General features: G+C 44.6%; 1 protein-coding gene across 2 annotated transcripts in view; it reads left to right on the top strand.

Annotated features, from left to right (window-relative positions):
- Positions 1-644: 644 nt before the first annotated feature.
- Positions 645-12,610, top strand: part of LOC122542209 (tumor protein p53-inducible protein 11-like) — a 29,217-nt gene continuing 17,251 nt past the window's right edge. The window contains exons 1-2 of one of the 2 annotated variants that reach the window (XM_043679698.1): positions 645-763; positions 7,009-7,194. In XM_043679698.1, coding sequence (XP_043535633.1) covers positions 7,066-7,194 — 129 coding nt within the window. In that variant the 5' untranslated portion in view covers positions 645-763; positions 7,009-7,065. The other variant, XM_043679697.1, reaches the window with a different exon arrangement.

Raw genomic sequence — 12,610 nt, 5'->3', positions numbered from 1 at the left:
CAATGCCCAAAAAGCCAGATTTGGAGGAGAATGGATCTCTCATAGGTCAAATGGAGTGGAGGGCAATACGGAAACAGAGAAGATGTGAGACCTTTATTTGCATAAAGGAGTGAAGGCTTTAACGTCAAGGTATAGTCAATAAGAGTCCATGCTGGTTTAGGAAATGCAGACATTATTTTGCTTCATTTGTTTGTTGCAGGCACAGCCAGTCAGGCTGGAGTTTATGAGATTAGATTAGATTCCCTACAGTATGGATACAGGCCATTTGGCCCAACAAATCGACACCAACCCTCCAAAGAGCAACCCACCCACACCCATTACCCTACCCGATATTTACCCCTGACTAATGCACCTAACACTATGGGCAATTTAGCATGACCAGTTCACTTAACTTGCACATCTTTGGACTGTGGGAGGAAACTGGAGCACCCGGAGGAAATCCACGTGGATACGGGGAAAATGTGCAAACCCCCAGACAGACAGTCACCCAAGGCTGGAATCGAACCCGGGTCCCTGGCTCTGTGAGGCAGCAGTGCTAACCACTGAGCCACCATGCCACCCCAAAGGGAGCAGCCATGCAAAGGGAAGTTGGGTAGATATTTTGCCCCCCCCCCCTCCCCCTCCCCCTCCCCCATGTGGTCCCAGTGCATTAGGTGCAACAATGAAGGTTGGGAGCATTCACATTAGAAACCTTTCACAAAATTCACTTCAGCAAGGAAATGAGAGGGGTGCACTGAGCTGCACGTCTATTCCACACTTTAAGGTAAGGCTGTGTCTCTGCCTGTCTCTCGCTCTTTCTGTCTGTCTCAAACTCTCACAAGAACCCATCGCAAGACCAGCCATTGGGAGCACAGCGAAAGAGAATCAGTACAGCATGTTAAATTTAGAAACTTCTACGTGAATCCTGGCCACAAGTAAGAAGGTATGTGCAGAACGCTTTGACTCTCTCATGAAATATTTATATGAGTTGTTATCTCTGGTGAGTGCCAGCGAAAGCCTGAGCTCCCAGTGGAAGAAGCTTTTAATTGCTTTCCTGTTTTGTTGTTGATTTGAACTAAAAGCTTCCCATGTTATCACAAGCTTTGGAAACTCCTCTTGCCGGCCCAGCAAAAAAGCAGATAATAGGAGATCAGCAGAATTTTACTCAACAAAGTGACACTGAATGGCACCAGGAAATGTGTCTCTCTTGCTCCTTTAATGCAGATTGTGTGTCTATGCTCCAGGTCTGCATGCTCAGAATTACTTTCACACCGTGGTGCTGAGGGAGTGCTGTATAGTTGGAGGTGCTGTCTTTGGATGAGACCTTTATGGTCAGATACAGTGAGATTTCTGTGGCACTATTTCGAGGAAGAGCAGGGGAGTTCTCCCTAGTCAAGTTATCCCTTGGTCAGCATCACTAAAACAGATCGGATCATTATCGGGTGGCTCTCTGTGGGATCTTCCTGAGCACAAGCCTCCAGCTGGGTTTCCTGCCTTACAGCAATTCCTACAATTCAGATTATGTCATTGCCTGTCAGGTGCTTTGGGAATGCCCTGAGGTTAAGAAAGGTGCTATATAAATGCAAGTCCTTTCTTTCTCACTATCCAGTGCAATGGCACATTATACTGAGAAAAGGAGCATCCATAAGTTGATTCTCTGTCACCTAGTGGCTGGGTGCTACAGTTTGAAAGGATGGAGTGTTGGAAGCGGGGCGGAAATGTGGCAGAAGGGTGTGGGTTAAACTAAAAGTTCAGATTTTGTTCACTATCTAGTGACCTTCAGGAACTATAGCATTGATGTAAGGTGAAAGGTGTGAGGCATAGAGTTTAAGAGCATGTTAGGCTGAAGCTATCTAAAACGTTGGAAATTCCTGATGAAGGGCTCCTGCCCGAAAAGTCGATTTGCCTGCTCCTCGGATGCTGCCCGACCTGCTGCACATTTCCAGCATCACTCTAATCTTGACTCCAGCATCTGCAGTCCTCACTTTCGCCTATATAAAACATTGGTTGTTCCACAGCTAGAGAATTGTGTGCATTTCTGGAATCCACATTATCAGCAGGATGTGGTTGCATTGGAGAGGGTGCGGAGAAGATTTACCAGGAAGTTGCCTGGGTTGGAGGGTTGTAATTACGAAAAGAGATTGGATAGACTGAGTTTGTTCTCCTTGGAACAGAGGAGATTGGAACAGAGGAACATGATTGAGATGTATTCAATTACGAGAAATGCAGGATGGGATAGACAAGAAGAAATGCTTCCCATTGTTGGGAGATTTCAATGACCAGGGACATAGATTTAAAGTAAGAGGTTTCAAGGAGTTGTGAGAATTCTTTTTCACTCTGAGGGTGGTGAGTATCTTGATCTCACTGTCTGAAAATGTGGCAGAGACTGAAACCCTCATAATGTTTAACAAGTATTTAGACATGCACTTGCAATGTCAAGGTATGCAAGGTTATGGGTCAAGTGTTGGAAAATGGGAATCCAGTAGTTTGGTGGCCATTTTTGACCAGTGTAGAATCATTGGGCTGAAGGGTGTTTTTCTGTACTGCCGATCTCTGTGATTCTATGAATCTAAATGCTGGTCAGATGAGGCCAGTTTGGGTTCACCTATAAAACATACCCTGATCAAGTGGTTTGCTGACCCCAATGGGCTAGGATCACACACGAAGAATGGACACTTACACAATCTCTCTGAAGGTTGGACAATGCCCCTGTATCTGGATCCCGGATGCCATCACCCCTGATCAAACTGAGGGAAAGAACATCGAGTTATGGTGCACCTTCAGCCCTAGCAGTGGAAGGGAATTTGAACTACGTGCATTGTAAAGTACCTGAAGATCAAATTCAGAAGTACGCTTGGCACTGTGCAGGTGTGATATTCCTACCTTTGATCCTAATTCTTTCATGAGATGTTGCTGCCACTGGGCTGGCCAGCACTTGTTGCCCAGTTACCTTTAGACTGGGTACATTGCTCGGGTTTTGCAAAGGGCAGATAGGAGACAGCTACATTGCTGTGGGCTTTGAGTTACAAGTGGGCCAGATCAGATAAGGACAGTCGGTATCCTTCCCTGATGAGTATTAGTAAACTAAATGGGATCTTCCAACAATAACTTAATCTTTCAGATTTATTAATTTAATATAAAAATCTAACGCAGTAGGATTTGAACACATGTTCCCAAGGTATAAGTTTGAGCTAGTGAATTACTAGCCTGGTGACATTAACATGACTCCAAAAACTCTTACTGCCCACAGCAATTAATCTTACAGTTCTCACGAAGAAGGGCATGTGCCCGAAACGTCGAATCTTCTGTTCCCTAGATGCTGCCTGACCTGCTGTGCTGTTCCAGCAATAAAGTTTCAGCTTTGATCTCCAGCGTCTGCAGACCTCACTTTCTCCTCACTGGGATGTCATGACATGCATGTCAGTTATGAACCAATGTATGTGTCTTAGAAATAGGAACAGCACTGAGCAAACCTATCTCACAGTGGAAACCTGCAAGGAGGAGAGACTTTCTTCACATTAGTGTGGACTGGATTCAAACACAGAGGAGGAAGAGAAATTTGTAAAGAGTTCAACAAAGTGGATGGCAAAAGGTTGTTTCTGCTCGATGGCTAGGGGAAGGGGGACCTGGATCCGAAGGTACACAGTCTCAAAGGGAGCTCATTTAGGATGGAGATAAAGAGGAATCCTTCATTCAGAGGGTGGTGAATCTTTGGAATTCTATACTTCAGAGAGCTGGAAGCTGAGTTGTTGCGTCGGAAATCATTAAGAACACAAAAACCCAACAAGATTTTCTATTATTGCAAGTTTTAGTCACATCTCCCCCTCATCCTTCTCAACTCCACCAAGTGAAGACCAACAGTCTTCGGTTGTTCCTCAAATGACAAGCTCTTCATTCCCAGGATCATTCTTGGAAACCTCCTCTGGGCCCCTCTCCAAGGCCAGCACATCCTTCCTTTGATATGGGACACAAAATTGCTCACAATATACCAAATGCAGTCTGACCAGAGCCTCATATAGCCTTAGCAGTGCATCCCTGCTCTTGTATTCTCGCCCCCTTGTAATGAATGCTAACATCACATTTGCCTTCCTAACTGCGAGCCAAACCTGCATGTTAACCTTAAGAGAATCCTGAACTAGGACTCCTAAGTCCCTTTGTGCTTCAGATTTTTGCAGACCTTTATAAAATAGTCTACACCTCTATTCTTCTTGCTAAAGTGCTCAATGGGTCAAATGGCCTCCACTGGCTCCCATGTTCTATGTCCCGTGGGCGGCACGGTGGCACAGTGGTTAGCACTGCTGCCTCACAGCGCCAGAGACCCGGGTTCAATTCCCGCCTCAGGCGACTGACTGTGTGGAGTTTGCACGTTCTCCCCGTGTCTGCGTGGGTTTCCTCCGGGTGCTCCGGTTTCCTCCCACCATCCAAAGATGTGCAGGGTCAGGTGAATTGGCCATACTAAATTGCCTGTAGTGTTAGGTAAGGGGTAAATGTAGGGGTATGGGTGGGTTTCGCTTCGGCGGGTCGGTGTGGACTTGTTGGGCCGAAGGGCCTGTTTCCACACTGTAATCTAATCTAATCTAACTTCTTTAGAGTTCTTCCACAGCAGGAGTGAACAGGGAAGGGTGACTATCCTGCATTTATATAGCACCTTTCATGGCCGCAGAGTGTCCCAAAGCATTTTGAATGCCATTGAAGTAGCTTCAAAGAAAGGGTTAAAGCCTGTGGCAGGAGGGGTGGGGTGGTGGGGAATAAAAAGGATGAAACGTTTCACAGAAACAACCTGAATATTTGTACAGTTAGCAAACAGCTTCAGTTGGATCTGGTTTTATGTTATTCCCTGAAGCTAATTCTGCCATTTCACTGGTGTTGCCTCAGGCTCCATTAGGTTTCCCAGTACTGTAGGTCTTCCTTTTCTAGGTTGCCACCAGAATAGATAGGAGCCATGACACTTAGAAACAAATTCACAAAACGGGAAAAACAAAACAATTATTGCTGGGGTGCTTGTAAGACTGAAGCTTGCAGATAATGCTGGATCCCAAAGCATATTAAGCCGAGCTCCTTGATGTCTTCGATGTAGAATTTAACTATCATTGGGAATTGCTTTGAATCATGTGTGCTGCCCCTGCTGAAATTCGCCCTTTAGTTCTGTAAATGTTAAGCAGAAATGCACCACGACCTTTGATGTGAGCCCCAGGCTTCATTTGCCTCATAACCTTTACGTTGCTGATCTTCAGAAGCGACTAGCTGACTTTGGGACAGCACTTGTGCATTTATTACTGTTTTCCCCTACCAAGGCTTGTTGTGGTGGGGGGGGGGGGGATGTTTCGCTAATCCCACATGAGCGTAAAATCCTGGCTGACTCTCCCAGTGCAGAGCTGTGAGGGTGCTACATTGTTGGAGGCACAGTTCTTCCAGATGAGTGTTCAGAGCATGGCCATACATGCTCTGTCAGATGCACGTAAAAGAATGCATGGGACTATTTCGAAGGGGCCTCTTTCTTGTGTTCTGGTTAATATTTATCATCAGCACCACTTCCCCCCACCCAAACCCACAGCCACACCAACCCCTCAGGCATTCAGTTGAAAGTAAATTATCTGCTTATCATCACACTGCTGACTGTGAGATCTTTCTGTGTGCAAACTTGTTGCTACGTTTCTCCCATTACAACAGCAACTGGACTATCATTCAGTAGCAGCAGTGCATGCCATTTACACGATACACTGTAGAAATGTACCAAGGCTCCCTAAATGTGGAGGTGCTGGTGTTAGACTCAGGTGGATGAGGTCAGAGGTTGCCTAATACCTGGGCGGCACAGTGGCTTAGTAGTTAGCACTGCTGCCTCAGAGCACCAGGAACCTGGGTTCAATTCCACCCTCAGGTGACTGTCTGTATGGAGTTTGCACGTTCTCCCAGTGTCTGCGTGGGTTTCCTCTGGGTGCTCTAGTTTCCTCTTACAATCCAAAACTGTGCAGGTTAGGTGAATTGATCATGCTAAATTGCACGTAGTGTTCAGAGGTGTGTAGGTTAGGTGCATTAGTTAGGGGAATGGGTCTGGGTGGGTTACTCTTCCAAGGATCAGTGTGGATTTGTTGGGCCGAATGGCCTGTTCCCAAACCTCAGGGATTCTATGAGCAGTTTTATATGAAATCAGAGGCTTTCGTCACAAGCACCGCAAATAAATCTGTCGGACTATAACCTGGTGTCATGTGACATCTGACCAAGGCTCCTCAGATAGTACCTTCCAAACCCCCAACAACAAGTTCTGAGAAGGACAAGGGCAGCAGATATATGGGAACACCACCACCCAATTGTTCCCCTCTAAGACACTCACAGTTTTAACCTGGAAATACAGCACCATTCCTTCACTATCGCTGGAATTCCTTGCCGAAGGGCATTGTGTGTTAACCTACTGCAGGACAGAAGTGATTCGAACACAGGACCTTCTCAAAGGCAGCTAGGGATTTGTAATAAATCCTGTCCCAGACCCCATAAATAAAAATAACTACTTCAAAAACCCTGAAAGAAATACAACACTGCAGATGCCAGAAATCTAACATAAAAGCAGAAAGTGTTGGAAATGCTCAGGGGGTCTGACAGCATTCTGTAGAGAGAGAAACCAAAGTTGATGTTTCAGATCTGTGACTTGTTCAACAAAATTGCAGCTCTAGTCAAGGTATACAATTTGATACAACAACCCCATTTCTCACTCCGCAGAAGCTGCTGAGTGTTTTCAGCATTTTCTATTTTTTACTTCTAAAGCCGCTGACTGGCTGTGAATCTCTGCGATATCTAAGGTAATGAAGGATGCTTTGTCGATGTAAGTTAATAAAGCTGTAATACAGCAATTGTATCACATTTTAAGGCAAATGCAAGACTTCAGGGGGTTGTGGCTGAAAGCCTGAACTGGTTTTAGTGCTTAAATATTATAAATAATAGATCAATTTGATATTAAATAATGAATACACTCTCTGTTACCACTGCACCTCAGGATAAAAACCCCCGAGCTCTCTCTTTGCTTTTGTGTTTCAGGTTTAGGTTTGTGACAGGAGTCTCTAGTGTCCCGGAGGAAGGAGGCAGAAAACAAGGATGGCTGTCAAACCACACGGCTCCCTGCTGAAGAAGCACAGCCAGACTGACCTCGTGAGCCGGCTGAAGAGTAGGAAAATCCTCGGAGTCGGCGGCGAAGATGATGAGGGGGAAGTCCACCGATCAAAGGTAATGCTGCCTTCTCGAAAGCAAAATTGGATTTTGGACATGATGAGCAATTGGCCCTGCGCAACTTGGGTCTGACTGATGGGCTCGAACTCTTTTTCTCCCTCTCTGTAAGGATCCTATGTGGACTCAGTGTAGCCAGTTTCAGTCCAGTTCCTGGTAGCATGAGCCCAGAGCACTGAACTATCTCTACTCCAAGCTAGACTGCCTCAGATAGGAGTCAAGATTTGAGTGGTGTTGGAAAAACATAGCAGGTCAGGCAGCATCCGAGGAGCAGGTAAGTCGACATTTCGGGCAAAAGTCTGTCATCAGGAAACAAATGGGATCACACCTGAGCTCCTCACAGCTTCATAGAGTGGATACGGTGCTGAAGGAGGCCATTCTGCCCAGTTGTGACTGTGCTGACTCTCCAAATGAGCAATGCCATTCCCCACCTTCTCCCCGTAACCCTGCGCCTTCCTTTTCAGAGAATAGTCTGCTTTAATGTGTCAATTGAGAAAGAAAAGAGCTGGGACTTCAAGGGGCTTGTGGTGCAATAGCAGTGTCCCTTCATCAGGGCCAGAAGGTGCAGATTCATATCCCACCTACCCCAGTCATGTCTGAATTGGGAATTACCTTTAGAGAGAGGTGGGGCTGCAGTGCATTATCTCCCCTTCAGCGCCATGTTGTTTGCATCTCTCCCTCGTTTCCCCCACCTTTTTTTGTGTTTTGTCGTTTTGGTATTTTAATTTATTAATTTGGTGATGGTCTACGAAAAAACAAAGAGTTGGGTCTTTTTCAAAGCTTTCAGAGAGAGGTGGACACTGCAGGAGCTGGGGTTCATTATTTTTCCCACTGATTCCATTTTGATTCAGTCCCTCTCTCATTTCCTCCCCTTTTTGTTTCACTTTCTTTTACTGCTTTTTCTGGTTATGTGGACCTTTCCCAGCAAGAGAGTTGGTTTCTAGATAGGTAAAAGATCCAGAAGGGAGAGGGTGAAACTAGGACTTATATTGATCTATATTTTAACAATAAAGCATCTGGATGGGTACATGAATAGGAAAGGTTTAGAGGGATATGGGCCAAATGCTGGCAAATGGGAGTAGATTAACTGGTCGGCATGGATGAGTTGGACTGAAGGGTCTGTTTTCATGCTATATAGTTCTATGACTGCATGACTGTATAATAAAAGGATTGTAAATTTCTGAAAGTCTTCTCCAGCCCACAAACATCTGTCAGCGTAACATCACTGTGAGAAAGCTAACGCTATGTCTCCATTGTTTCTTTCACCACATACTTTAAATATGTGGCCTCCCATTAATCCTTGCACCAATGGGAACAGCTTTAATTCTGTCTAATCTGTTTAGACCCCTTACTCTGGGTAAATCATTCAGTCCCAGTTCCCTGAGCTTGTTCCATGCCATTTACCAAGATGGTGACTTATTTGCACCCTAAGTTCATACACCCAACGTGGCTCTATCTCCTTTAATACACTTGAGGTAGCAGACCTCCATTGATCTCTCATTTAAAATGATTGACTGACTCAATGGTTATTTATCTTTGTGGAAAAGAGTTCCACCCTTCCTGTTTCCTAACCTCTTGCCTTAACAGGCTGACCCCAGTGTTTGTTTTATTTAGATTACTTACAGTGTGGAAACAGACCCTTCGGCCCACCAAGTCCACACTGACGTGCCACCCACCCAGACCCATTCCCCTACATTTACCCCTGCCCCTAACACTACGGGCAATTTAGCATGGTCAATTTACCTAACCTGCACAATTTTGGACTGTGGGAGGAAACCCACGCAGACACAGGGAAAATGTGCAAACTCCACACAGTCAGTCGCCTGATGTACCCAGGTCTCTGGTGCTGTGAGGCAGCAGTGCTAACCAACCTGCACAATTTTGGACTGTGGGAGGAAACCCACGCAGACACAGGGAAAATATGCAAACTCCACACAGTCAGTCGCCTGATGCGGGAATTGTACCCAGGTCTCTGGTGCTGTGAGGCAGCAGTGCTAACCACTGTGCCACCATGCCGCCCACTAACTCTGTTTACCAATTCTGTTCTGAGCTGACCCTCATTATTGCAACCGGTCACTATATCACCTAACAATTTCTTACAAAATTTGATAAGCCACAGTCAAATCACCCTTTAAGTATCTACAGGCTAAAGAATAACCCTGGTCTCATTGTTGAATCCTTGGAGAGCCACAGGTTTATTCTGATGAATCAATATTGAATCTCCTTCCAAGATTGATAAATCCGTCTAAGACATTTCATTCTGAATTTATATTGCACGCCAGTAGTTGTTGTGTTCTCACCATGATTTAGTGCGACTGTAGCAAAAATCTTCTTCTAATTTATATTCCAGCCCTCTAATTAAAAGAGCAAATTGCATTAGCTATTTAAATTGTTCTTGTTTTTATAACCGACTGCTACCTTTTAGTGAATTATATGTGCAGATTCTCGCATTTTTTTAGACTTCCACTGGTTTTTGCTCTTCATTTTTTAATTGACACTCAGATCTATCTCTTATTTTTCATCCAAAATGTAACACCTCATGCTGGTGAAATCCATCTGTCACACATTCGCCCACTCACTTAATCTTTCAAAACCCTATTGCTTCTGTCTGCACTTGTTACTATGTCATTCATTTTAGCATCAGGGCTGAGCCACAGCATTGGGAAATATAGGGGTAGTTTAACTCTGCAACTAACCAAGCTGTACCTTACTTAACATTGATAATTGGGTCACCAAAGAGGACCTTTTCCAGGACTACTAACCCTTGTTTCATTGAACACAGCATTTTATATTTACAAAACAAAAAGTAAATCCTTAGAATCCCTGCAGTGTGGAAACAGGCCATTCAGCCCAAGAAGTACACACTGACTCTCTGAAGAGCATCACTCCACTACCCTACACATTCCTCAACACCATGGGCAACTTACTGTGGTCAATCCACTTCACCTACACATCTTTGCACTATGGAAGGAAACTACAGCACCTGGCAGAAACTCATACAGCCATGGAGAGAATGTGCAGACTCCACACTGACAGTCACCTGAGGATGGAATTGAACCTGGGTCTCATACACTACAAGGCAGCAGTACTAACCACTGAGCAACCATGCTAACTCCATGCTTGCTATTGGAGATAAAAGCAAAGCTACTTTTGAAAGAGATGAAAGGTGTGTGAGAGAAAGCAATGAACTGGGTGGACGGTGAAATCTGCCCACAGGATTTCACAAATAACACAAATTGTTATTCTTTTACTAAATGTAGCAGTAGGTTATTTGTTTGTGCAAGTTTGGATGGTTTCTGCACATGAGCACATGAATTTGTGCATGTGTGTCCACGCCAATGACTTTATGAACCTCGGCAAAAGTGAGGACTGCAGATGCTGGAGAATAGAGTCAAGATTAGAGTGGTGCTGGAAAAGCACAGCAGGTCAGGCAGCATCCGAGGAGCAGGAAAATCGACCTTTCGGGCAGAAGCCGTTCATCAGGAATGAATACTGTGTGAACCTACCCTCTTGCTCCTTATATATGTATGGAATGCTTTGGGATTTTCCTTAATCCTGTTGCCAAGGACTTTTCATGGTCCCTTTTAGCCCTCCTAGTGTCTACTTTAAAAGTGATGCTAGCATCCAATTTTAAAGTAGACATGAGGAAGGCTAAAAGCAGCCATGAAATGTCCTTGGCAAACAAGATGAAGGAAAGTCCCGATGTATTCTATACATATTTAAGGAGCAAAAGGGTAGCTAGGGAAAGGGTAGGTCCACTCAAGGACAAACGAGGGAATTTATTCATGGATCCGGAGAAGTGTATCCATGAAGTCCTTAATGACTGTTTTGCATCGATATTCACAGAGGAGAAGGACATAGTGATGATGAGTCTTGGGAGGGGTTTGGTGATATTTTAGGGCATGTCAGTATCCAAAAGGAGATGTAGAGTGTTTTGGAAAGCTTTAAGGTAGACAGGTCACCAGGACCTGATAGGATCTAATCCAGAACACTGAGGGAGGCAGGTGAGGGAATTGTTGGGGCTTTGTACAAAGTCTTGGTAACCTGTTTAATCACAGGTGAGGTCCCAGAGGGTTGGAGAATAGCCAATGTTATCTCTGTGTTTAAGAAAGGCAACAGGAGAATCTGGGAAATTCAGATCAGTGAGCCTATGTCAGTGGTCGGGATTTTACTGGAGAAGATTGTTCGGGATAGGATTAACTCACTTTTGGAAAAATATACATTTGTAGCGATAGGCAGTATGGTTTTGAGAGTATCCCACAAATGTGATGGAGTTTTTGGAGGAAGTAACAAAGCTGATTGATGAGGGCAGGCTGGTAGATGTTGTCTATATGACTTTAGCAAAGCCTTTGACAAGGTCACTCATGGCAAACTGATACAAAAGGTGAAGTCACATGGGATCTTTGGTGAGCCAGTGAGATGAATACAGAACTGGCTTAGTTATAGAAGGCAGTGGAAGGGTATTTTTCTGGTCGGAGATCTGTGATCAATGGCATTCTGAAGGGATCACTGCTGGGACCCCTCATTGTTCTTGGGTTTGCTGTTTATCTAAAGGTGAGTGTAGGTGCTTGTAGGTGTCTGTGGATGACACAAAGATTGGGAGAGCTGCAGATAGTGAGCAGAATTGCCAGAGGATACAGTAGAATACAGACAAGCTGGAGAATTGGGTATCAAAATGGCAGACGGAGTTTAATCTCAACAAATGCGAGGTGATCTATTTTGCAAGACCTAATGCCGGAGCTAAGTATACAATAAATGGCAGAACCCATAGTTGCATCAACATACAGAGGAATCTAGGCATACAGATTCACAGGCCTGATAGTAGCAACACAACTGGATAAGGTAGTGAAGGAGGCATATAGCATATTTGCCTTCATCAGCTGGGATACAGAATATAAAAATTGGCAAGTCATGTTGCGGCTGTATAGAGCTGTAGTTAGGCCACATTTGGAATATTGTGTACAGTTCTAGTCACTACGCTACCAGAAGAATGTGGAGGTTTTGGAGATGCTACTGAAATGGTTTACCAGGATATTGTCTGGTCTGAAGGGTATTAGCTATGAGGAGAAATTGGATACGCTTGAGTTGTTTTCACTTGAATATCAAAAGATGAAGGGTGACCTGGTAGAAGTTTACAAAATTATGAGAGGCATGGATAAAATGGATAGTTGGAACCTTTGACCCAGGGCAGAAAAGTCAATTACTGGGGGTCATAGGTTTAAAGTAAAAGGGAGTAAGTCTAAAGGAGAGGAAAGAGGCAGGTTTTTTACACAGATGATGGTACGTGCCTGGCATGCACTATCAGAGGAGGTGGTGGAGGTGGTCATATAGCAACATTCACGAGGCATCTTGACAGATTGATATAGAGGAGGCAACTGAGGTATATGGACCACTTGGAGGCAAAGAGATTTTAGTT

This window comes from Chiloscyllium plagiosum, chromosome 39 (genome assembly GCF_004010195.1).
Source record: "Chiloscyllium plagiosum isolate BGI_BamShark_2017 chromosome 39, ASM401019v2, whole genome shotgun sequence".
Classification (NCBI taxonomy): domain Eukaryota; kingdom Metazoa; phylum Chordata; class Chondrichthyes; order Orectolobiformes; family Hemiscylliidae; genus Chiloscyllium; species Chiloscyllium plagiosum.
The sequence above is the reverse complement of the archived record's forward strand: the minus strand, read 5'-3'. Positions and strand labels throughout refer to the sequence as shown.